Source organism: Pomacea canaliculata, linkage group LG4 (assembly GCF_003073045.1).
Source record: "Pomacea canaliculata isolate SZHN2017 linkage group LG4, ASM307304v1, whole genome shotgun sequence".
NCBI classification, from domain to species: domain Eukaryota; kingdom Metazoa; phylum Mollusca; class Gastropoda; order Architaenioglossa; family Ampullariidae; genus Pomacea; species Pomacea canaliculata.
Genome location: NC_037593.1, coordinates 29,821,735 through 29,849,313, shown reverse-complemented (window position 1 = coordinate 29,849,313; position 27,579 = coordinate 29,821,735). Strand labels below are relative to the sequence as shown.

Genomic DNA, 27,579 nt, shown 5'->3' with positions numbered 1-27,579 from the left:
TGTAACCAGAGCAGGAAACATTTATTTTAATGGTATCATTTGTATAGTTTATATCATTGTACTGGGTATCTCTATCCATGGAGGACAAGATTAAAAGTCTTTATAATGTGGTTCCTCAAGTAATTTAATTTCAATATTTATGCTACAACCATTTTGTTGGATATGAAAGTGTTTTTCTGCCTGCTTACATACAAAAAACAACTCATGTAGCCTGCTCAGAATGCAACAATTGATGTAGGCTTTTCAGACAATATTTTTGGATGTAAGTCTGTGTAACTTTTATGTGTCAATTGTCATAGGTTTATTTCTTGCTTCTAATACTAAGTGACCGACAAAGCTGTTACAGCTGTATTCTGAAATGGTTGCATATTTTCATCGTACGGTGCACTTGCCTGCATACATGCATATACACATAGCCATATGCAGCTGTTGTGCCTCATAATAGATAGGGAGTAAGAGTGAACAGCTATGCATTTTTAAATCATTCTGTCTCTTGGAGACAGCATCAGATGTCAGTCTCTTTATTGATCAGCTGCAGCTGATTTTTTTCCCCAGGAAGGTATGGGATTTTCTGGCCTGTCTGCGGATGGTGTGTGTGTGCATTAGAGAGAGAGAATTTGGCATGCTGTCATATGCATGTGCATGAATATAACTGGATATTTATTTACCAGTTAAATGCCCCAGATCTTTTTTTTAGAAACTGTTCACTTCTGCAGACTTTTTTTGTTAATTATTCATCATACTCATTTGACAGCTATAATATAATTGTTATTTATATATATGTATTCAATCCCAGTCTTAAAAAGTGACCACGTAAAATGAAAGATCTAGTGACAATGAAAAAAAACTAGAGAATGTTCAAGAAAAAAAGGGGGAGGCTCCTTGGTCTTGTAAACACTCAAAACATATCTGTAGATAAAAATAATGAAATTTCTTATGGCAAATAAAAATCAGATACTTCAGCATTACGAATGTACACTCTAAATACACTTATGTTTATTGCTGGCAAACCTTAAGTGACATAAAGAACTACCACTGTAGCAGTATGGTGTGTGATGGAAGAGAGTGGGACAAAATAATGCAACGCTGAATGATATTAAAAACCAGAAATTTGTCTCCTAGTCCCTGCACAGAAGTCATTGAAAACAGGCTAGGTGCTAGAAAAAAAATATACAATGAGAAGGCATGACTTTCAGGTCACGTTTCTTCGTCTTGCATGTATGTTGGGTGTAGTGGCAATGCAGCATTTTCTCCCCCATCTTCCCTGCTGATCCAGTCTGATCCACCAAGTGCGGATCTCGCGGCGTTGACATCCTGGACGAGGCTTGCACGGTGACCATGCCAAAGTGGAGGTCGCTGGATGCGCATTCACTTGCAAACCAGTGTCGCCTCTTTCTGCCAGCATAAACCCCATTTCCTCTCGACGGTTGTTTTTTTTTTTTTCGGTTAATGTCTCCCGCCCTCTTGCGATTTAAGCAGCTGGCCATTTTCCATACCGACTGGAGTCTGCCGCCAGGATGATGAGGCTTGATGTGGCAGCGACGTCAATTATGGGATCGGGTCTGGTCTGAGCTGACATCTGAACGTCATGGCTCCATCTCTACCCGAAGGAGGTGGAGACGGATGGGTGTTTGCCTCTATCAAGTCTTGAGGTCGTCAGAAAATTCCCTCGATTGCTGCGGTATGGTCGACCCAATACGATGCTGCGTCTACAGGAAGGATTCGAAGCCAGGCAGACCGTAGGTCGTTTTTGTTAAAGACGTTGATGTGAATGGTGTGAGAGAGAGTGTTTTAGGAAAGACGTACATGAAGTAATCAAGTGTAAGACATTCAGTCTTAGTGCATGGGAGATTTGTCAGTGTTAAAGCAAGAACAGCAGAATATCGAACTGTAGACGACAAATATACAGAAGTGTGTGCGAGACAGCCGTGTGATAGTTAAGACGAGCGAAGTTTATAGGGCACCGCAGTTTTCGTGATCTACTGGCGTCGACCTCCCACGCAAAGTGCTGCTGGAGGTCGTCGGTAGCTTGTGAAGTGGGTAGGGCAGGTGTAACAGGCCGACCTTGGACCTAGTATGACGCGCTAGTATTAACATTTAAGCTCGGACATCGAAGGCAAAGTCGTCGTCTCCATCGTCTTGCTCTTCTTCGAGCGAGAGGGAAGCGGGGAGGACGATGGCAACCTGTTTGCATCAGCTGGATTGTGTGTGTTGAATTCCCGGCACGTCCCGTTAACAGTGGTGTGTGACTATGCTTAATGACACCGCAGGTAGTCCAATTAGTGACAACCCCACAAGTTTCTACAGGCTCGGCCTCGGGCCCTAAGGGTCAAAGTACTGTCAAGCTGAGCAGCGACGGCTTTCTGGGGTGTCGTCCTCGCGGCCAGAGATCATAGAAGCTGTGGCTTTGGTGGGTAAAAGATGGGTGACAAGTCCTCTACCTATGTTTCCATGCAGAGACGCAGGTTCCTCCCGTTTCGCAGCAGTTAACATTCCTCCGATTAGCCAGTCCGCCAGATTCCCCCTCCTCCCTCTTCGTCCTTTTCCTCCAGTCTCATCCATCTTAATCACCATCTTGTTTTGGCTGCCATGCAGTTAACATATCGCCAATAGGAAAATCACGATCATAACTTGACATAGGGCAGCACACAGCAGATGGGAGGGATGGCTTTAGACTAGCAGGTTGCTGTATCATGCTATCATTGTACAGGGACACGCCATGAACGGTCTCGCGGTTTAAAAAAAAAAAAGTACGCTTCTTCACATAAAAAGCAAAAACTCCTACCGTGATATTTAAGCCTGGTTTTGTGAGCTTTGCCGGTAGTAACTGCGCCCATTTGTCTTAATACTAGGTGGGTGTTGATATTGCGTTGGTTAAATAAAAGTAAGAAAATGCTGTGATACAAAATTGTCGTTTACACTCTGGTGGTAGTGGTTACTGTCAAAACAGAGACCAGGTTTGGGTGTATAGGTAAAGAATGGACTGATTTGTCCAAAGGCCACTCACTTAAGGTCCATTCAATTGCTGAGCAAAGATAATTATGGGATGTTTAAAAACCATGTTAAGTCTGTCATTTTTTAGGAATTTAGATTTTTGTGATTGTCATTTTCTATCTCTAAGGCTTATATAACTCAACAGATGAATTTAAAAGTCTGGTTTTAATATCCTTTTATTTTCTGCTCAGATCTTGACCATCTTGTCATAGTGCTGTTGTCAAATACTTTGACACTTTTTTTCAGTCTTCAGTTTGCTGGTAATAAATACTTTACGGTTGTTCTCTACCTTTATAGTGACTACCCTGAGTGCTTTTTATTGTGAACATATGGATGGCTGGCTCTATTCAAGTAGTATAGAATGAAATGTAATGGGATCAGTCCTTGTAAGCCATTTAAGCCCATTTATTAGAAGGCAACATGTTTTGTTTTTTGGGGTGGGTGGGGAGTGTATGGTATCTAAAATCAGTAGACTTGGGTGTAGAGAGATGGGATACAACGCCTTATTGTGAGAAGAGAAAATTTAAATAACTGAACACTAGATCATGTGCGAGGAGACAACCAGGAATGAATAGTTAGGCGGTATAATACCCTCAAAACTGTCATTTAAAGAGTACAGCAATGAAGTAGACGCAAACAAAAAGGCGAATCCCGACAAGGTGTACTGTTAGAAGGTGAGGGATATTGAGTCAGCTGATGTAAAACAAGGTCGAAGACGTCGGCCAGCAGACTGTAACGCGAGCCAGTGGATGAGAAAGCAGTGTCGGCGGGGACACCTTGCCCCCTCTCGCGCGAATCTTATCAGTCATCGAGTTTATGCACGCAACTGGCGCTTTCACACGATATATTTTTCTGCTCGTCGCTCCTTAGCTGTTCACTCATGTGTAGGGTAGTCACTACCACTGTCGTCCCTTGACTGGCAAGGTGCTTTCTGTCTCGCTGAGAGTCGTGTTCAGATGCGCCATGCCCGCCACCACCGCCACACTCGCGTGTCAAGGATTTCGAACAGACGGGAGAAATGACGCAAACGTTGCCCGATAGCCATGCCAGGTAAGCGTAACACGAACTGTAACGCACTCGGGGAGGAGAACGGCCAGCAAACTCGAGTACCTTTGCTCTCCTCGGAGTCGGCTTTCACCCTTGGACCTTCGCTTCCCGAAGACGAGCAAGACCACGTTGCCGTGTGTTCTCTTTCCTCGTCGGGTCAGACTGTCGTTGGGTCCACTTTGACCTTGTCAACCTGCGACGGCGACGCCGGACATTGGCCGGTAGTGCTCAGGTTACAGTGCCTCGCACCACGCTGGACGCAAGGAAGGCAGGGGGGTGAGCGGCGCTTTGACTAACAACAAGTGTAGTGTGTACAAGTGTAGGCGATCATGTGGCGGCTTATGCCGTCGCACACAGGGCATGCCTTGATCCAGCACGCGCGCATCCACGATTTCATCAACCCTGTCATCTATCCCGTGCAAGGTAGGCCCCCAGGCGTGCGAATATTTGCGTGTTGTTGCTCTGCATCTCACGAACACCGATATTTGCTGTTTTAGCACAGTCCAGTTGACAGAACGCTTTAGACTCGTACGTTACTACCAAACAGATATCCATTATAAAGATACTCAGCCACTGTACCCTCTGTTGCCTTCACAACACATTAACACCGTGATGTTTGTGTGGAACAAACATAAAACTTGAGGGGTGGGGGTGGATGAGTGTGTGAGTAATATTCACAGTCAGTAAATTTCCATTAAGATTGTATGGCGCAATACATAGGCAACAACAGGTTGATCTTTCCAGCCTGGTTTCTTTTTGGCCAGTATTTTATCATTGGAGAGATAGGACTGAGATAACATTATACTTGACATTTCTTTACACTTACATGTACTGTTTGAGAACATTTAAAAGGTTTATAAAAGTTTCAGACACTATTTGACATTTTTATGGTAGTGGCTATGAGAATTGAGATGCTGTGAAAAATGGGTTGATGGTATAAGTTTTAAATGAATATTGGTATAGAAAAAAGGCACATTGGTTTTGTTTGCATGTATCTTAAAATTTACAGCTATCACAGTAAAAAGAAAGATGTAGAAAACTAACCTTTCAGGTCCTTTGTAAAAATCGTGTTCACAAATTTTGGGTTTTAGGACTTTTTATATTAAAGATTCTACTAACTGATTTTAAATTAATTCACAGCAATATTGTCAGCACTGCAATTTCCTTTTGCAACAAATAATTATAAATTCCAAGCAGTGGACATTTAGATTTTATGGGAAATGACTGAAACCTTTCCTTCACCAGTTTGTTCCTAATCAAAAGGGAAGCAATTGTGACAAGACGTTGGGGATGGCTGTCTACTATCACAGTTGTGTCCCTTTATAATCAGCACCTCAAGCGTTAATCTTTCGGGGCCACTTTAACGTTGCATGCAAATCGTTGATTATTTGTTGACGTTTTAGGCTTGAAACCCATGTTTATTTATAATTCATACATTTATAACATTGTAATGTTACCTTTTATGTGCAGGGGTACAGTAATACTTTGTACCAAAACTGTGTAACTGTATTTATAAGTATAGTTTCATTTGATTATACTATAGTGTTCAAAGTTACACTATATTAATCCTGCAATTTATGTTGGCACAATGTATTTCACATTTCAAATAAAGCTCTGTAAGCTGGTAAAAGGTAAGTAAATGGTTGTTGAAGGGAAAAGGTAAAGATCATCCAAGTCTTTCTTAGGTTAATAGAGGAGGGGTGTTACGAGACAACATTTTGTTAGGACTGGTTTTTTGTGCCAACAATGCCCATCTGGTTTCTTTAATGTTCCACAACCTTCTGAGGAGTCAAGTACACATTCTTAACAGCTGGTCCATTGGGAAAAGTTCACTGTGCCATATGGGTATCATATGGATATCCAGAGCAAGCTGGTGCAGCAGACTGGTTAAGATATGAATGAAGAATAAAACAGTTTGTCACTGATCCAATCCAACTGGTGACATTTAAACATCAGAGACAATGAACATTAGAAAATTGAGAAGCCATCTGTAATAATAAAACCATTTTCATAGCACATTTCCCTGCTTACAGCAAACTCATTGTGCTTTGACATAAACATTTGGCTTAAAAAAGTAGCATGCACACAAGGCGTAGGTGTGACAAGAGAAAGCCACTAGCTACTTAAAGTACTTTGTAATTTATTTTATTTGGAAAAGACAGGTGGTTCAGAAAAACAGCTGGACCAATTTGTTTATAGGCAGAAACTTAATCAGAATCTGGAAGGAGGCATCCTTCCTCCACCCCCTGAAGCTTTGGCACCGCAAGCTCTAATAATAGCCTTGTAATCCTAGAATAGAGTTGGCTACCAGCACTGCCTTGATAGTGAAACTTTTTCAGAGAGAATTCTTTAGCTCTTGGATGGCCACCCCACTCAACTTAGATTTGACCAATGTGCTTTTGTATGGATGTTACATATGTGGGATAATGTTGAATGTGACAATGATGATCACCTACTTTCAGAATATCCCATACTCTTGTATTGTAGAAAAGACATCTTTTATAAAGATTAGAAATTACAGCAAAAGAAATCTGCACGATACAGGTTACAGAGCATTGCATTCACAATATTTTGATGTATATTGTACACCTTTATGTGCAAATATATTCTTGTACAGCGGCAGTCTTGCTTGTAGAGCATGATACTAAGTCATGCAAAAGTGCATGATGATGTATTCTCTTAAAGTTGTACTTATTTCACAGCGTAATCATTAGACTGTGACAACCTTTACTGCCGCTACGTGTAGGTCCAGCGTGTGTGTACGTGTGCCTGCATACCTCCCCTTCTTTTCCCCTGTTTATTTGGCCCTACGCACGCCACGCAGTAAAATGCCGTTACCTCCGTAACCTCACTGAGTCATTCAGTCCTTGATAATAAATAGGTCTTGGTCATATGATTTATTTTTATTGTGGAGGCGCAGCGCCTAACAGAGAATCATAAGGTTCACCCTGACATTGTACGCTAACTATAGAACATTCACCTCAAGAAACAGCGACGTAGCATCTGGTACAATAACATCGTTTGCTCGCCCATCTCACAATATGGATGCCCGAAGTGCGGTAGCCATCTTGATGAAAACTAGCCTATCAGCATTCCCGTAACAAAATGACATTCGGGAATTAACCAATGGGAGAGTCTTGCTCAATTCAGCATTGATTTTTCGTCTGGGATGTTCCAGTAAGAATTCCCCTTCGTGCTTTCCTAGTCACGGCGCTGTTTTTCCACCTAACGCCACCAGCGCATTTCTTGCACTTTCCTCAAGTTTTCAGCCTTTCATGGTCCACCAACGAGACTGGGAGATCTAGGAAACACCGGTAGGTCTGCATGAACTCTGTTACTCGAGTCTGCCTCGTCTATTTTTAAGGTTGCGCCACTGATGGCGGCGTTCATGATGCGGTAAATGCCAATCGAAGGCAAAGGATAGACATTTTGATCACCACCGATAGAGTTCGCATGATTCAGGTTTTATGTAAATTTTAAATCGAACTACGTAGTGCCTGGATCACTGCTGATATGGGCTGTACTGTTGTTGTTTTTTCCCCTGGCTTCATCTCCTAATCTTCTGTGGCACATATTATGGTAGCATCTACAATTATTTACCAGTCGGACGCGGTAAAGCTTGATAAGGGGGTGAAGGATGTGTGTATGTACGCGCGCACGCTATTCACCCTTTTTGCCTTCACTCACTTGCAGTACTCGTCCATATATTTTCAGTAATCCAGTTGATAGTTGTGCGTGTTTGTTTACCATAAAGATTGTGATATTGTTATGTGTGTAGATAATGCGAACATTTTTCTGTCTTAAACGTCAACATTGCATAATGGAATGTGTGGGTGGGAAGGTGGATGTGACAGTTGTTAAGCAGAGGAGGTAACTCCACCAGAGTAGTCAATCATAGTTGAGAGGAAGTGCAGTGCAGCTAATACGTTTTTGTGGTTATAAATGCTCATCTGTTGTTACTAAACGTTTCAGTTAAAATTTTTATTCAGCAAGATAAGCCAGTTATTACAGCCACAAGCTTAAGTAAATTTCAGGTACTGCTATTGACAGCACAACTGTTTCTGGGAGGCTTTGCGTGTAATTAAACATTTTTCTCTTTTCAGATCATGAGTCATATGACAGTATGTTCAGCTATGCATTTACTGCAGTTTGTGGTGTATGAATCTAAAGAAACGTGTAAAATTGTGGTGCAGTCACAGCTTTTCTGTCATCAGTCAGGAAATGGCAGAAACTGTTGTTGCTGCCATAGTACTTGGTTGATCAGTGTATCAGTTCCTGGCTTCCTGTGTTGTCCCCCAATTTGAAATGGCTTTTACCAACTGTCCTGTATGCTTCTCTAGAGACCACATCCCCACTTATAGTGTTCAATCCCATAGCTGCTTAATTGCTTCTGGGGAGGAGGGGGTGTGAGGAGAGAGATGAACCGGGATCCTGACATTTCACTAAGTAGCATTCCAGACTGGAAGGGCTCTTGTAGGGGGCCGGGATAGGGGAAGGCTTTGAACTTCATTTAGAGGGGAGGGGCTTAGCTTTTAAAAGTCCTGATTAATCGGTGAGTGCACGGATGGGGAGCAGTTTCAGCTTCTTCGTTTTGATTTCACACTTTTTTTTTTCTTGGCATGTCTCCTTTGCTTGTCAGCTGATGCATCCACCCGGGTATCTTTCAGAAGATAAAGTACACATTTCCTTGAACACAACACTCTCCATAGTCACAGCGTTGCTGTCTGTCGGTAAATAGTGAAGTAGCGATTTTCATTTCGTAATCTTTCATAGTGCACTGCGAAACGAAAACGGTTTCCATCCAAGCAAGGAAGTCAGCCCGCGAGGTGTAGCTTTAGCTTTCACGCATTATCGGCCAGGATGATATTTGCATGTCTTGGTAAGGTTCGCACGCGTTACCTTGTTTGTTTATTTGCTCGTTAATGTGGGTAGCGCAAGCGCAAAGGTGTCGGATGGCCCTCTCGCCTTGTTTACGCCAATCGCTTTCCGTGTGGAGACACCTCGCAGGGTAGCAGCGAAACCAGGCAGATCACCTGCGCAAAACGCGTACAATGATGATCGAGGGGTGGGAAGCGGGAGCGGAGGTGTGCGGAGCGTGAGGAATTACCTTCACCTCCGTAATTGCGCTGGATACCAACAGTGGCTGCTGTTGTGTGTGCGCACATCAGACGACCCCGTGTTTGTTTTCTTCCCATTTCTTCTTTTTGTACCCCCCCCCCCCACCATTTCCTGTGATAGGTCGGGATGAGCAAAGTGGTGAGCTCAAAGTTGACTTGGGTTGTACACGTCGACATAGTTCGCGGACAGAGTTGTTCTTTCGGTCCCAAACTCGACGTGCAATCGCGTGTCTTAACCAGGTGTTTCGTTATGATGCACCAACAAAGAGCAAGGTGTTTTTGAGATCACTAAACAATAGTGTGTGAGCTGTGAGCGGTTCTTGTGCTCTCTCCCTAACAATGTGTCTAGGCACCTTCAAAACTGTTTCCTTCTTGGCACGGCGGGCGTCAAATTTCTCATGAATGTTCATGCTCAAGCGGTGTACAGTTGTGTTTCTAGTCGCATGTTCATATTTTGTCCTCGTGATGCTACTTATAGCGATGTCTGTGTACAATGACCAGGTGCTGCTCGTGCCACCTATGTGCTGTTACGTATTTGGACTCTCACTTTTCGCCTCCCCCCTTCTCTGTTAGCGTGTGTGCGTGCCTACAATATGCGTTGGCTTTATGTGAAAATCTTTAAACAAACAAACGTGTGCCGTCGTTAATGATGGAGGTTTGTATGTCTTAAAAATACTGCTTAACATCAGTGCGTGTTTGGCCATGACAACCGTAATAATCTTATTATCACGAGTAGATATTTTTATTTTTATAGCGCATTTCACCTCTCTAAAGTAGGTGTTTTACAAACACAGATTAACATGTAGAAATATTGACAACTGAACAGAAATAGATTGAAGCATAGCAATTACACAGAGACACGACAACAGCGTCGAAGTATAGGACGGAGCAAGATCCCTCAGTCGAGGCGAGACGGACATGGATCGGTTCGGGGTAGGCGGTGGTGTACAGCTACCTTCATACTGTGGATGTACGGGTGAGGATAGTCCTCGGTCTCTCCTCTCTGCTCATGAACGTGCGCCCCACCCCACCCCCATCCTTTGGGTTTTCTTGCTCAGACCATGTGATGTATACAAAATGTGTGTAATGAGTAGTAGATGGGGTGGGGGGTGCTTTCAGTTGTAGGCAGTGTGTTATGTGAACAACATTGCTGATTCCGCTGCTTGCACAATCATCCGGAAGTCTAGTCTTCCGCTGCAGTATCGACTTCAACTTGGCCGTTGAGGGCTGTACACTCGCGATGTACACTTGCCGTCGTCGGCGCCAGACGCGTCCGTACACACTGCCAGTTGACCGCAGCCAGCAGGCCTCGACATCTCTGGCCAGCATGCGGCGGTCGGGTAGGCAGCATCCTTGTGTCTGTATATGGAGGTAGAACAGATGGAGCACAAGAGCTGGAGAGAAGCTGCGCTGGCCGTCAGCACACCCCGTATCGACCGTGGCCTACGGAGCCCCAGGTTTGTTTTCCAGCGTTTGTCGCCCCGAGTCCTGCGTCAGTTCGATCCGTCATCGACCACCCGCTTGTCTTGAGGACGCGGCTGTGTTTTCTAAACATCGTCCCAAGGCCGCGGCTCTGCTGGTCGCCGCTTAGCCCCTCAGCATCGCCTTTGCTTTCTTATAGAAAATTAGTTGATAATAAGGATCCACGTTAGAGACTCGCAAAACGTTTTAGTTCGTGTCATTTGCAAGTCACATTCGTGGCTTTCATTTCACTTAAATCATATTCTAAGTTTATTCCCACCCTCTGGGAGTCCTGGTGGCGTAACTAATGCAGTTAAGGCTGGCTGTCCTGGATTCAACTCCCGTCTCGGGCAAGCTGGTCTTTTTCTGCTGTGGCATTTGTTCACAGGCCTGGTAGTCATGCCGTGATCTAGCCAGTATAAAACACCAATTGCCCCCTCAACTTCCCAACCTACCCTCCGCTTCCTCCACAATCGTGGCGTTGCGTGGTGATGCAGCAGGTCTGAGAGCGCGCGTTGTGGCAGCGAGTGTCCACCAACTGTGTCACCAGTGCAGTGTCGATGCTGTCGTGCATCATGTGATTTCCGGAGCATGCGTGCAGTCCGTCCCCTTGTCAGATATAAATGGGACACGTTTTGTTGTATCTACTAGGGAATAGACTTTGCCCACCGGCCCTTGCCACAGGGCGGTGAGAGAATGACTCCTGTATAATCGATGACACGTGTTTCCCTACTGAGCCCTCAACATGTTGCGAGCACTCGCACGTCCCGACGCCACCAACTTGTTTTTTTCTCCTCTTTATTACCTCCGTCTTTTCGCGTCCTCTCATACTCACCCACCCACCCCGCTTTTCATTGACGGATGTATACCCCACCCACACACATATACATGCGCACGCATAGGACAAGCATACAGTGTATGGGGAGGATGACACGTGTAATGTCAGTAGAATGCCATCAACTTTTCAACTCCAAGTGCTCGTAAACGACAGGTCAGTGAACTTTTGTTTTTTAATTGAAGTTCTTTCCTGGCCCAGCCGAGCAGTTTCGGTTTGCGGAGCTCACGATCTTTAGTTAGTAATCCAGTAAGTGTAACGTTTTCCTGTCTTGCTCAAGTAGTGCTAGCAAGGGTTTAACGGTGTTGTTGTGACGAGAAGAGCGAGAAAACAAGGCCTTGAAAGTGAAGTGGGTGAAAGTATGATGGACTGACTGGCGGAGGACCACAACATTTTTACGTGCCGACCTGTGCATGACAAACACCGTGTTTACGCCAAGGCACTCGACGAATCAAGACCTGTGTTTGACGCAAGTCCTGTTGTGAACAGACCATCAGTGGTCATAAATCTTTGTTGTCTTTGTTCATGGAACTGTACACTGTCCAGATGCCGCAGAGATGCGAAGCCGCATTATGCGCAGTTTGTGCGTGAAATCACTTCGCTGCCTATCGTTCTGTCGGGGTAAAACAACACAGGTTCTGGCCCTCGGCAGGCATTCGGGGTAGGTGGGGTGTAAATGTTGTCGTATATTTCTAACCCTTTTCGCAGCTGTAGTGTACAAACTAACCGTTGCCGACACGTTGGCACGCAGGGATTTGGCTTATATATATATTTTTTTAAAAATAAGAGCCTAGGGCATGGTGGGATGATCGTCGTCCTTCTACGTACAGCGGACACGTAAGCTTACATGGGGAAGATGTTGCGAAACATCCGTTTTTGAATCCTATTCTTGAAGAAGGTGAATCAGCACACAGAAGTCAACAGCAACCATCCTCGTTTGTGGCCTATTTCGATAGGGTGACCCCGAGCACCGTGCACACGGTAGAGCGGGGAGGCCGACATCATTTGCTGTCAGCTCGCCTCCGTGTGTTGACGACGTGCCAGGTAGGGAAGGGGGAGGGGTTGCTGAGGCAGGTATGTCGACACGTGTGTGAACAGCGCGCTTTGCTTTGACACTTATTGTGTGTGCCTCTCGTCAGAGCATCCCGCGTCGCTTGGAGAATGCAGGTAACCTCTACCATGTAGCCCTCTTCCCCTCTTCTCCACAGAGTAGCTTCTCGTGCCAAGCAGGACAACAGAGAGAGTTTGGGGTAGGGGGAATTTCCAGTGAGTCCAGTGGTCTATGGACGTAAACTGCTCAGAAAAAGTTGATTCATCAGCATGTACATTGCACGATGACATGGCGCAAATGCTAGGGAGCAGGAGTGTGTGCATGGCCGAGTTCTCCTTTGAGGATTTACATGCCATTCAAACATGCAAATCTTGGTCACTGCCATTTGGTGAACAGACTTCAGACAACGCTGCTGGAATATGGAAAGATTTTTGCAGTTAATATTCCGTCCGTTGCTGCAGTCACTTGTGGCATTTATTTTAAATTCTAGTTTGTGAGATGAGCAATTTCTTGTCTAGATGTTGTCATTTAGTATTTATCAGTAATATCACAGTATCGCCTCACAATTGTCCAAAACAATACAGGACATCTTAAGTTTAACCTGTCCTGTCTCTGCTATAAATTGTGGGAAAGGAAATTTGTGCTGTCTTGCCATTTAAGATCAAACAGGAAGCCAGTTGGTAGTTCTAAATATTTTGTTAGAATTATTTTATTGATTATAATTACATTCACTTATTTAAAAGTCTTGTGTTTTGGTTAAATAACAATCACCTCGGTTTTGTATAAATTAGATTGCTGCCAAGAAGATTCATTTTGATATTTAGTTACTTCTCTCTCTAGGACTGCACCCATTAACCCATTATTAGTCTGCTTTCCAATGTTTTCCATAATACAGTTTTGATGAGAGCATGCAGATAGTGCTACAGGTTTACCAATAAACTGAACTACCTGTCATTTTGTCCTGTCAAGGAAAGTGTAGATGCCTCTAAAGTGTTTCTTTTAGTATTAAAAAGTAGACCACATTTGTGTCAGTATTTTTTATTCAAAGAAATTTTGGTTCTAGAAACTTTTGGTAGCTTCAGATGATATTGAGCATAAATGAAAAATTATTTCTAACTTACCCCTACCCCAAAATAAGTTTTTTAAGATTTCTTAAAATACTAGACGAGAATGCTACACAATCATTTGAATGTGTGTGATAAAAATATCTCCAAAAATCTTGTGTGAGCATTCGTTATTATACTTATATGCAATAGTGTATGTGTACTTGGTGAAGTCAGGCAAGGAGAGAGTAGTGGCTAAGCTTTTGCAGTCTCACTTGGGTTTGAACATCTGTACACCACAGCTTGTTCTGTGGAGCTTAAATATTCATTAACATGAACAGACTTGTAAATAAACTTAAAAATTTTATAATCTGTTGACTATGCAAAACTGAGAATAAGTGAAGATATATTAAAACAAAATAGAGATGTTACTTACAGACACTTTTTTCCTGTTGAATATAGATTTTTTTTTAAGAACCAGAAAGAGCTTGCTAACCCTACAAGCTCTGTTGTTTCTCTTTTTCGGGATTTTTTTTTTTTGTGTGGGTGGGTGGTGGTGGTGGAGAGGTAGCATAGGAAACTATTTGTTTTATAGAATAGTGTGTGCTTTGCAAGACCCAAATAGAAGCTGATAAAAGCAAAGCTGAAGTCACCTGACATGGAGTTGATGTATGAGTCACATGACGATCATGGTGGTGAGATAACATTCATAGCTAGCCATTGTGCTTTTATTTCAACATTGAAGTGCTTGTATTGTACATTATTTACTAGATAAAAGCTTCCATTGTTATTTACTTTGCTCGCGTTGTAGAAAAGGCTGTACTTTGTATGACCTTTATTTTACTCAAGGACACCAAGTGTTTCATAAACTGATCTCACAACATATCAATTGCAAATAGGTTCACACAGAATAATTGCATGCATGTAACGTAGATGATGACTTGAAAACATCAGTGAAAATGGTCCTGTTGCGAAGTGCTACAGAAGATCCCAGTATTATATATGAGCCTCAGAGCCTAAAAAGAGCTTCTTTCAGCTAGTCATAACATGAATTGTGGCTATCTTGTTCTTTTACCTGGAAACATCATCAGATATGTAATAATGCTAAGAAAATATTTTGTATCGCCAATATGTTAAAAAATGCGTGCTCACACATTTGGCTGTATGTGTGCATTTAACTGACTACATGTGAATGTTTTGGCAAATGTTTTACATGATGATTTGTAAAACTTGGTCAGATGTGTGTCCATATTTGGCTGGTTAACAATGGCCTTGAGCACTAACTTTATGGTGAGAGTTTTCTTTGCTCAGGGTTGTCTTAAGCATCCGTTTTTGTTTTTTTTTTAAAAACTGAAATTATCAGAACGATCATTCCATTTTTAAGTGCAGTTATGCACTGCATGATGTTTCAGTCAATACCCACCTTTGTACATGTACACCAGTGTTTGCACAGTAAAGAAACTGCTGTATGACAGATTTCTCTCAACTGTTTTTGTCATTAGGTGTTGCATAACTAATTTTAAATTTCCATAAACTTATCTCCATTTTAGATCATCTAGACATAAAATGGACCTGTAAAAATGGAACATGATTTAATCACTATATTAAATCTTTTAAAGAAAAGCATTTTTTCCTTATTAAGCCATAAATCTGATGCTTTTTTCAGATGATACAGTTCGAGACGGTACTGGTCGTGGCATCAAGCCTTCGATGAATGTAGATGTGAATGGCAACCCCCTTGACACTAAGCATAACACTCAGATGAGAGAAAAGCAACAAAGCAATGAAGTCATCTCAGGAGCTCGTGGGCCCCGCCAGTTTTACAGTATTCCCAATCAGCATGACCTTTGCAGTAGTGGGGGGGGCTCCAGTCATACTGACACTCCGGGAAAGGCCAAATCTGAAGACGGCACTTGCTCTGCCGGCAGCAACAGCATTTCATCTGAACGGACAGGCCGCAAGGGCCACAAAAAGGCTCGCAAGACAGAGGTGACTGTTGTCCCAGAGAACTATCCAGGTTACGTGGGTGACAAATTAGGCTTGGACAGCCTTGTCAAGTATATTACCAAAAGTATCAGCCCCAAGGAACTGAAGAAACTGAGCCAAGGTGACAGTGGTGCAGTAGGTATTGCAAACATTTCGTCTTCTTCCTCTGCCAGCACCATAGCCTTCAATTCAGGAAAAGGTCCAAAAAACAAGAAAGATCGCAGTAAGACAAAACAATCAGTGACATCCAGGTCAAGTGAGAACCAAGACACCAGTGTTAATTTTTCAGAAAGTAAGAATGGCTTGAGCTCATCTGGAAAGTCATCTGAACCATGTGCCTCGGATGCAAGCATTCTTACTGTATCGATTGACAGCCATTGTGGTGAGTCTGAATCGATAAGAGAAGTTAGCTCAGATGTTGAAGAGGTAGCTGGAGAGATGGGCAATTCTTCCACATCAGAAAAACCTAGGGACCAAGATGGATTCATTTCACAAGACGGTAACGATGCTGAAACTGTGGAGTCAGCTGTGGTTGCCATAAAAAACAACCATTTATCAAAGAAACAAGTCGGTACTACAGCTCCCCTGATTCCTAAAACAGCCATCGAGGATGCCAAAGTAGATGACATTAAGAACCATAAGAATCATGCACTGAATAATTCCATCAAGAGCTGTCCAGTTACTAAACAGGAACTTATTTCTATATCAAAAGACTCTAAAGACAGAACAAAACTCAAATCTGTACCTAAAGACAGTATCCGAAGTGATGGCTTAAGTGTTCATTCAACAGACAACTCAAACAAGAAGGCAAAGACAAAAGTGTTGAACAAGAGTGAAAGCAAGTCTGAGATTGTATCAGAGTCTATGATTAGTAAGCTTGCCACTTCGGAAGGCAAAGACATCAAGGAAGACAAAGAGGCTTGCAAGGCAAAAACTGCTCAGAATGCACTCCCTGTTGTAGCTGTTGCACTTAAGCACGATGCTGATTCTCTGGATATGGATGGAGAGTCCTTCATTTTTACTGATGTTGATCTGCCTCACAAAGAACAAGAATTTACTGTGGTAAGTGGCAAGAAAAAGAAACGTTCACCTTTTCAAGGTCAGGGACAGATCAGCATGTACCAGTCACGAGAGAGTCAGCAAACACCTTATTTTGTGGCCATTACTCCTAACACAAGAAGTGGGTCACGAGAAATTCATAATCGGCCACAGTTTCCCAAAGCAAGGTCCTGCACCCCTCCTCCATATCCGTATCCAACCATAGCAGTAAGAGAATCTTCAGAACCATCTTGTGACCTCAGCCCTTCTGCATTTCCAGTGCTGCGTAAGAGTGCAAAAACCGGACCTAAAGTGGGTTTGCATATCAAGGAGCATAGGCGGCGTTCTCTGGAGGACCTGTCCTTGGACACTGGTCAACTTCTTGGTTATGAGAGTGACCGAGAATCTGTGAAATCCTTACCAGCTTCTAAGGGGAGTGCCTGTGGCCGCATTCTTGCATACCCTGTGTCATACGCTTCAAAGGCTGCCACTCCTCGGCCTAGTGTAGATTCCTCTAAAGCTGAGAGTGTTTCTTCTAGTACTGAAGGTGGAGGAAGCAGTGAGTGGCATAGCCCTGTAGTGTGGAAGGGTAACTTGCAAGAACGACGACATTCTATAGGCTCATCCCCTGAAGACTGTTCAAAAGTGGCTGCAGGTAGTGATTTACAAAGCTCACGGCCCAAGAGTGGAAGTCAGGAACTTTTACCTCGTGACTCAGGAAATTCACCAGATAGAAATGCAAGAATATGCCTGCTTCCAGGTAGCAAGAGTGGTGTCCATGAGAGTGCCTCATCTAGCAGTTTCATGGATGCAGCTAGTGCTTTGTCAGATGTGGACTCGGCACAGGGTGGGAGCGAAGTTGGCTCCGATCCAGCTGGTGACGTGTTTGTACCTCCAACCACCCTGGCTTCCCACACAGTAGGACTGATGGCCGAGGACAAGGTGAGAGCAAGCTCCTTGGTCAGTAGGATGAGCACCATTCCAGTGGGGGATGTAGCACAGCAGACTGCTGTAATCACTGCTAGTCGGGCCATCACCCCACAGTCTAACTCCGTTACCACCTCCACCACCAGCGGTGCTGCCAACACCACTGTTGTTACGACTGGGCCATCCACTGCTCAAACCAAGTGTCAGCAGCAGGTTCCTGGCCCTCGATCTCAAGTTTCATCATCTGTTCCTTCACTGCAGTGTGATGTGCCAGTTAAAGCTGCAGTGCCTATGGGCAAGGGTGTGAACAATGGGCGGAAAAGCAAGAATTCCGTAGTTTTTCTTGACAAGAGGTTTCTCAAGCCAACTAATTTAGGTATTTCATTTGGATTTGACATCAATTTAGTTACATCCAACATTATCCAGCAGTCCATGCCAGATTCTTCAAGTAGCTCAGCATCTGGTGCATCATTAAGCAGTAGTTCATCCCTGTTGGTAGGAGATGTGTCACCTGCTTTTGATAACTCATTTGTGGTGAGTGCATCTGATGCCAAAGACAAAGTGCCAAGTGCCAGTGAGGAATGTCTCCCAACCTCCCTGAGCCCTACTTCCACTGCAGGAACAGCATCTTCTGCAGATGACATTAATAGGTCTTCAACAAAGCCAGCAAAGGGTCCACACATACCGGGGCTTAATGGCTTAGTGGTTCGGCAGTGTACGGAGGCCATTGCACCAGCAGAGCATTCGTCTCCAGCTGCATCGTCCTTTCAGACCTCATTTGTTACAGGTGATGATAACACATCGAGAGTGAGGAGTACTTTATCACAGTCTGGGGAATCGGAAGTTACAGTGTCAATGACCCCTGAAGTTGGTAACAGCCCAGTACCTCCAGAAATGCCAGTGTTGAATGAATCAGTGCTAGCCAAGCCTAGAACTGCTCCACCTGAAGGTTGTGTGACTTTTCGCTATGGGGAGGGTCTCAAGGAAGTCTCACAAGTGCATTTCCCAGGAAAAGTGCGAGAAAGCTCTTTCTTCATGTGCAAAGCTCAAGAGCCTAGTAGTTCCTTCAACTTTGTTGATGCTGCAAGTTATTTTCAGAAAGGTAAACATTTTATGACCTGGATGTGATGGGTTCTGTAGTGGTATTTTCACCTTTTATTGTGAAATCTTTTGCATTAGTACAGATATAAATATGTATTCAAGCAGAAGATAATGAGCATTCCCAGTCCATGATATTTTTTTTTAAATACAGCCAATGAAAATCAGATAAAATGTAATATTCTGTGATATCTCAACCCCTAAACATTTATTGCACACCAGCTAAAGGGTGATTAACTCAAACATGATGGCTCCCACAAAAGTATATGACTGCATACTATTTCCAGCTGGCAGTGCTGCAGAAATTGTGTTGGCACTCTGGTGGTGCAACAGTTAGCACCTATCACCGATACAGTGAGGATTGGCTGTCCTGGGTTCAGATCTTGTCTCAGACATGCTGTTCTTTCTCTGCATGTGGCATCAGTTTACATTGCTGGCTACTTTGCCAAGATATAAAAACACAATTTCCTCTTGCTAAAGTTGTAACCCAGTAAAGACGAGTCATTCAGAATTGCCATCCACCTAATGAAGTGTATACAGCATATACTCTTTCAATAATTCAATTTAAAGTATCCTACAGTTAGTAGTAACAAATTTTTATATAAGGAGTATACATAAATTATAAGTCTAAGCCGCCCCTTTCTAACCTTTTTGTCCGCTGTACATCCGTCCTCACTATATCAGAGTACATGAATTTTAAGTTGGGTTATGTAAAAATGCAGTTAGTATTCTTATCTTTTAATCAGCTTGTAGGCTTCGAGTTGACTTAGTCACTGCTGTTAAAAAAGAAGCACCTGCACTGAGGCACCAAAATGGATGCATGATTCATTCTGCAAGCCCTAGTCAATGGAACACTGTCATTTTAACTTATCTTTTTTAACATGCCTGATGTTCCTGATTAGTTTAAAATTTGCAGTTCATAAATCTTTTATCTGTGATAAAGTGTGATAAATGAGTTTTATGTAGATGTTGCTAATCTAAAAGAGCTTTCATTTTATATCTTCCAGAATGGGAGAAAATATTGAAACTTAAAGAGAAAGGTTAGTATTTATTTATCTTGATTTTTATATTTACAAAGAAAACGTTTTTATAATTTGTTGTGTGTGTTTTGTTTATTAACTTGTTTCCATTATTCTGTTTCATTTTGGGTTGTGATGTCATTGCATTCACAAAAGAATTAAAAGAAAAATAGATTGTTCCTTCACCTTAAAAACAACCTTACTGCATTGTGTAATTAGAAGGGAATGAGTTAGTGGAACGTGAACATTGAAAGACATTTAAATATGGATGTAACTATTGGGCACATAAATGTGTTTTTCATTTTTAGATTAAAAGACTGTTGTAAACCAGAATCACATTAGATTGATGAGCACAATTCATCTAAATTATGAATGGTATTTTTTTTTTCTTAAGTGAGATGATTTTACAATCAATTGGAGAAATCATCCAGAACAGTAGACCGTCACCGAAGAGATGATGATAAAGAAAATTTGTCTTGATTGTTTTGGGGTTTTTTACTACAGATGAAGATTGTGTAAGTTGTTGTCTTAATCTCTTTTTTAATAGCTTGATAATTTCTAAGACTATTCTTCTTTGGTTTTAGATCCCAAGGCTGTGCTGGTCTACTGCAGTGAATAGTTTGTGCCAAGTTATCAAGCACCAAGCTTCTATACCTACTGTGGTTTCTAATGTGACAGCAGAAGGACACTAGAGAAGGAACCACAGTTTTTGAATACTGGTCATTACTGTTTGGGTGTTAACCCAGTATCAGGTGTTTTTCCTGTTACCAGAAACAAAAAATAATCCTTCAGAAGCCAGGTCAGGGCTAACTAGTATGTGAGAGTGTGTGTGAGAGAGAACGAGCAATATCAGTTTGTTTTGCCTATAATTTTCTTGAGAAAACTGCATTGAGCTGGCCTGTACGTGTGTGAGTTGAGTGGCTACACACTCATGTTTAGCGTCTCTGCTGCTTCAGACTTTGCATTTGTAGAGTGAAAAGCATGGTTATAGCTGGTGAACTTGCATCCAAGCTAATGCTGCAGAAAGTCTTCGGAATGAATAGTTCCAGATGTTAGGATTAAATGTGCATTTCCATGGATCACTAACATAATGCCAAGAGAGCTTGCATCTTATCTCTCGCTCTGCAGCTAGAGTAGAACTGTTCCAACTTTTAGATATAATAAAATTAAAACTGGAAAAAAGCAACTGACCCCAAATTCCATGAAAGCCTTTGCATGGCACTTTTTTTTTTTTTAATGGGAAGGGGATACAGTGGCTAGTATAATGACCTATAAGCTCTTTTGACCACGGCATTGGTGAAATGCATTAAAAAAAAATTAGCTAAAATACTTAAAAAAAACATATACCTCTGCACTTTATTTTTCTTTTGTTTTCAACGGCTGCATAAAGAGAGAAAAATTGCCATTGGCAGCAGAAAGTGAGGGTGCAGTTCAGTTGTGGAAGATTGTGCCTACAGAAGCAGGTGTTTCTTGTGATTCTCCAAACCATTGACATCAGCAACACACTGATTTCTATCAGTGTGTCAAGTGTGATATTTCATTTAACTTGAAAATCCCATTCTTTGATTAGTGTTGGCTGCAATGTGTTGGATGTGTTGATTTATGTATTTGCTCTTCCAGGGAGGTAGGGAAATCTGAAGTTTCCAACAGAAGGAAGAACTTACAAATTTATGCTGACACTATGGTCTGCATTGTATAAATGTATTTCTTTATTTCATGTATCTTTGTGGGAAAAAAGGGGGACAACAAGCAGTGGCATAAAGTTGTTGAGATGTGGTCAGACTTGAGTCTTTCCTGCATTTTATTATTCTGTTTACTTTAATAAGTGGTGCCTTTTGCATTTAGGTAGTCTCTTTCTTTTCTCATAATGCATGCCTGCTGTTGTGGAATGCTAATTTTAGTGGCTATGACAAATTAAGAATCTGTGATAACCATCACAGCTGGTAGCCATGTACAGTAATGAAGAAAGGCCAATGTGCGCAGTGTAGGTTTTGCAGCTTTAACTTTGCTATGGGACCTCTTCACTCATGTCCTTTCCCTTGCCAACGTGTTATCAAGAAGCTATCCAGGTAGAATTTCAGTCTGTTGTATGCTGTTTTCTTTGATGTGCATACTGTTTAAAAAGGTTGAATGAATGGAGGGGTAGGGTTCATAAAAAGTTGATTGACAGCATTAAATAAAAAATAACCCAAGTGGGTTACAACCAAAAATTGAAATATGGTTTTGACTATCCTTAATGCTTAAAAATTGGATACCGGACTACTCGGAAACCACTGGCTGTGCTGGTAGTAATATCAGTAAGGAGTATTGTTTCCCTATGTAAGGCAAGAAAGTGATTTTTAGTGAAGATTTTTTTTCTTGTAATGAAAACAAGGAAACAGGTTTGTCTGTGCTTGGAAGTTCATTCTGTGTTGTTATTTGTGTATTTATTTCTTGCTGTGTAAAGTTGGTTACCTTTCCAACCCACTTTTGTGTTGTACTCCCTCTAGCCCCTTCTTTTTTAAAAAAAAAACTAACCTCCTCCAGTATTCACTTCTTTTGTGTTGAATGATATCAATGGCTTCTCTGTTTCTTTCTGCAGCATATATCTTTTGTTAGCAGCAGAGTATAGGCTGGTGGCTAAGCACACAGTTGTGGCCTTCAGTGGAAAACTTTGTCCATCCTTGTTGACTTGGGTTGAGAGGATGAGAAAATCCAAGTTCAGTCTGTTAGATCATGGTCATGGCATTCAGCTTGTCCTGTAGACAGGAGGCAGTGGTAGTCCTAGGAGCTGAGTGTCTTCATCTTGTCTTGGTGCTGTCTACAACCTGGTGGTGCTATCAAACATTTACTTTCAGCCGTCCTCTGTGCTGTAGCATCGCATCCTTTGCCCGAAACTGTAGAGTTGGTCATTTCATAGAACTTTCTCTTAACCCTGATCGATTTTGAAATTGGGAAGGCAAACATAATGCACGTCATCTCATGCTGGTGTAATTATGCTAGTCTACTCCACCAGAAGTGAAAGCAGCATCATTCTATAGCTTTTCTTGCTGCTGCTTTTGGCCCTTTCGGGTAATACCATGATATAGCCTTAGCTGCTGGTATGGTGTAAAACAACCAATATAATGATGCATTACTGTCAGTATGCACAACAAATAGTTGTCAAACAACCCTTTTTATATTTTTAGAACAACCTTTTTGTTTTTTTGTTCTCCCCATCTCCAAGAGAAATCTGTACTAAAGGCAAGTTTATTATTTACTCCCCTGCCCCACAAGTTTACCATGAATTATAAAGAATAAGGAAAATAATATTGCATAGTTGATCACTCAGATGATTTGATATAACATAGGATTTAGAGGGGTGGTGGAATGCTAATTTGTAAGCAAATCTGTGGCAGACTTTCTTGTACTCCAGAGCTAGGTATTGCTAATTTAACACTCAAAATCTGTTTACAAACCTGTACATGAAAAAGTAAAGATCAGACTATCACAATTGCTAACCGTATAACAATTTTTTTATATGTTGCTGGTGCCTCATTCCAGGAACTTTTTTAAAGACTAGTTGTGCAGTGAGAACTTGAGAAAGGGTTAGAAAAAAAAATTCATAACTAACATTGGCATTTGTGGCATTCCCTCCATGTCATTCTTAATTTACATTAACTTGATGATGCACCATGTTTACATGTTTTTGAGTTTTTCTGTAGATGTCTGATTTTGGTTATAAGCTTGTGTACATACACATTTATGGGTAGCATTCTCTCTTTATTGGATGAAAGGTGAAGAAATGGAATTTTCATTTGCTGGTTTCTGCTCCCAGACTGACTGTGTTGGGTGGGGGCAATCATGCATGCACATTGGCACTCATATTTTTGCATTCATGTTTGTCCTGAATTGCTCATTTGCTTGCTTCAGTAATTTGTGTACATAAAGTGAAAAACGTCAAATTTTTAAAGCTTGCCCAAATTTACAGTTAAGCTGAAAAGATCATTCAAGATTTTGTTTTCTCTCATTTACTTGTTTAGTGAAGGAAGGCACTAACAGTAAGTGCTTTCAGGTGTGTGGGCTTTGCTTTAAGTGTTTACATTCCTTCCCTTATTCCCCCTCCCCCTGCCCTCTCTTACTGGCTGTACATTCTGTTAATTCTCCACTAGAAAATTCATAATAGCTTAGTCAACTAAAAAGTCAACAGGATTCATTGATATGTAAATTTAAAAAAATGTACGTACGTATTATTTTAAGGTTTTTGAAAGAAAATGCAGTCATTACCACCACCACCACCACCCCAAAAAAAAGTACTGTTACAGTATGATTACATGGTTGTCAGATTGCCATTTCTTTAAAGGCTAAGTGATCTGAACATTCACGCCAATTTAATCTTTAGTGTGTGAAATTTGATTTTTTTTTTTTTTTTGTTTTGTTTTTTTTTGTTGGGGTTTTTTCCGTTGTTTTTTTTTATAAGCTTAGATTGGGTATATTTTTCTGTTTTTGTCTCGTGTATGCTGTTGTTTGCAGTTACCAGCATATATTGGTCTTTATGAAATAGATTATGGGATAGAGTGCAGCATAAGCAGATTCAGTCTCAAAGCATCTGAACTTCAAATACATTCAATTTCATGCTTTAGTGCTTTGAAAGTGCTGCTGAAGTGAGCCTTTATGAGGTAATTCTTTGACTACCAACCCTTACCACTCTCCATTAGCTAATGTAACTTGCCTTGCTTTAGCACATCATCAGTTGAATGAAGTCTTCTCGTCAACACGAGGATAGAAGAGTTGATGATAAAATTTCTTTGTATAGAGTAGGATGAAGTCCAGTGTTTGAATGAAAGAACATTTTTATCATTTTGCATCTATGATACTCTAGTTTAGAAAGAAGGCACATCATGTATTGCCATCATAAAACGCAGGGTTAAACTGGGAGGCGTTCAGTGCCATTTCTTTAGTGCCCTGCAGCAACTGCAAAGACATTTCCAATTTCTCCCCATCACAATATAATTCTAAATATTAAATTATTAATATTCTGTGTTTCATGATACTTTTGTTTGGCATAAGCAATAGAAATTTTGGCCTAAGATGCACGAAAAAGTTAAGCGTCCAGTTGGGTGAGTGAAAGGGAGTCATTGGCAACCAGAGACAACCTTGAGTAACTAGCATATGATATGATGAGCATAGCTTATGTAGCATACATAAACATAGTGTGAATTAGGTGGGGAAAGAAGTGCTGAGTAAGGAAAGGCTAGTTCATCTCCTGTGGCGATTTCTTGATGTGACAGCTTGTGGTAATAATTTTATCAAATGCATCGCTGTTACTGGTCAGAGATTTGATAATGGGAGTTAAGAATTGAATTGTTACAGACTTGAAAGTAGGTAAACCAGGTTACATTTCACATTCATGCAAATTTGTGTTTAGGAAGTCCTGTTTGTCCTTAGCAATTCTAGAACATGTATCTAATGATTTATTGTTACAGTTGTTTGTATTGGTGAAGGTGTACTCACTTGTTTCATAATTTCATCTTGAAGTATGCTCCCCCCAACCCATTGGTTTTTGTTTTTCACCTCAAAGAGCGTTAGGGGGACTAGAAATGTTTTAGGTTGGTGCATCAGGTCAGAATATGTACATCTGTAAAAACTTAATCTTTGGCCTGTTTATACAATTGTTTATACATGTATGATTTTTTTTAAAAAAAACTTTCCTATTGAAAAATTGTATTTACCCATGCATGTAAAAAAAATTGCTGGTGTGTTTATCTAAACTTTTGATACGATGATTCATTGCAAATTCATTGAATCTTTCAGTTGCTTGTGCCTGAAGTAATGACAATGAGATTCATTTCCTGCTTAAAACATTTTTGTACTATTTTCAGCAGTAGAGATGGTAAAAATCAGTAGCTGGTTGGTAAGAGGGTGGTGATGTTTATCAGCATGAGGACAATTTTTCTCTGGATACATTTGCACTGTCTCACATATTTCTTGAGAACTACTGAGTTATGTTTCTTATTCTATCCATCACAGTCAAAAAGATCTTTTTTTTTTAATAGTACAAAATACCCTGAAAATGTCTAGTGTACTTTTGAGAGAGAGATGTTGTTGGAAGGGACAAAATTGCTGTACAGTTCCATTACATGATTTTTCTTTTGTCCCATCGATGGCATTTTAGATTACTGGGGAGCAACAGTAAGGATCTCTTGCTCTAGCAACTAAAATTCACCTTTTAAAGTTTCTATCCATTATCTGGTTTCCATTCCAATATCTCTTACATTTTTCACATAGGGCATTGCTTTTCTGTAAACAGTTTGCAGAATCTTTGAAAACTAATTTTCAAATTAGTCTGTAAGATCTGTTTTCTCATAATGCAGACAATCTGTTTTATTATACATACCACTAAGCACAGTTGTTTTCTTCATCCTCAACTTCATAACAAAGTAAATATCTTTGAGAGAGTTTTTTTCAGAGTATGAGCAGAATGTCAGGTGCCTCTCAGGTTCACTGCCACTGAAACTATTGTTGTATCATCTTGAACAAGCAAGGTCCCCATGTCACCACCCCTAAAAGGAAACTTTTAGCTTTTTTTATGATGTTGGATATTGGGATGATCAATTTGCTAAAATGGAGGGCAAGCCCTGGGGGTAGGTGTACTGTTGAGCAACCCTACCCTCTCTCTGCCTGCCTGTTACTGAGGCCTGCACATGTTCACACGTACATTGCACACAGACTTTCTCATTTTGTGTGGTGGTTGACAAGGGGGCAGTAAGATTTTAGCATGTACACTTAAATGTTTATTCAGAATTATATAACAGAAACCTGTGTTCAAGATCAAATCTACAGGCTATCAAACGTTCACCATGCATACGAAATGGATCTGTGCCAGAGAGAATTTTGTTCCCATGTTGAAAACTGCCCAAGCAAAAGTGTTTGGCCAAGGCTTTCATCATCTTTTATATCAAATTGTTGCAGTTAACATTTTTGCCTCATGTTTTCATGTTCCAGCTGCTTTGTGCAACTCTTTGACTGTGATAAGTGTCCTATATTTTTGTTTCCACGTTTACTGCTGTTGTTTGTGCAGCAAATGTCTGATGGCACAGTGTGATCACCAGCAAGCACACTGCTGTGCAAATTTGTGGTTCTGTGTTTCTAATGTCACTGTTCACAACAAACATCTGAAGGACACCTTTAAAAATATCATTTCATTTCAGCAGTGTGGTAGAGGGGAAACTGTGCCAGAGTGAATGACCTTAACTCCATCACAAAAGACAGAATCTGTTTGTATTGGAAACTAATTATTACACATCAGAAAGTGTCAAACATTTTAAATACCTGTACATTCTTATTTTCGTGACATTCGTCACACAGTTGTTTGAGTGTAACCTACAGAGATGTCAACTGCCAAAAAGGTATTCTTGTACTGTCACTTTGTTCATGACATGTTCTAGTCAGCAATGTTTTTGTTTTACAGAATTTCATACTTGTGAAGACATTAGGGGGTTTTGTTTGCCATCATTTTATTATTATTTTTTATATAGTACTTGGCATTATTTCTGTGTAGACAAACCGCTTTTTAATCTCCGCAAAAGAAAACCTGAAAAAGTTGCCTGCATGTGGAACAACTGTTATTTCTACATTGCACACAGAACTGTAAAAACAAAGAACTAGCATATTGATCTTAAGCTAATAAACTTTAGAGTAACAAAGATCTGTGATTTTAGCACTGAAGCCCACAACAGAGCTCAGTTGGTCAAAGAATGTAGATGGCTCATCTCTCATCAACCAGTTTAAACAAACAGATGGATGCAATGACAACTAAAGATGGTGGAAATAGGATGTGCTGCTCCATCTGGATTGTCACGTTGGATCATCCACATGCTCAACCAGCAATGTTGGCAAAAAACTGGACCACTGCATGGAGCAACTGGATGCCCTCTGCCCACCATCTTCTGTAAGTGTACAAGAGGTGGGTTTGCATTGGTGGTATTTCAGCACCATTGAGTAA

At 41.3% G+C, this 27,579-nt stretch overlaps 1 protein-coding gene across 6 annotated transcripts in view; it reads left to right on the top strand.

Moving 5' to 3' along the window:
• LOC112562008 overlaps positions 1-27,579 on the top strand; it is a 43,468-nt gene that overhangs the window by 11,752 nt on the left and 4,137 nt on the right. For 5 of the 6 annotated variants that reach the window (XM_025234950.1, XM_025234946.1, XM_025234949.1 and 2 more), the window contains 3 exons: positions 15,215-18,601; positions 19,605-19,637; positions 20,201-27,540. In XM_025234950.1, coding sequence (XP_025090735.1) covers positions 15,215-18,601; positions 19,605-19,637; positions 20,201-20,235 — 3,455 coding nt within the window. In that variant the 3' untranslated portion in view covers positions 20,236-27,540. The remainder of the gene's footprint in view (positions 1-15,214; positions 18,602-19,604; positions 19,638-20,200; positions 27,541-27,579) is intronic. The other variant, XM_025234947.1, reaches the window with a different exon arrangement.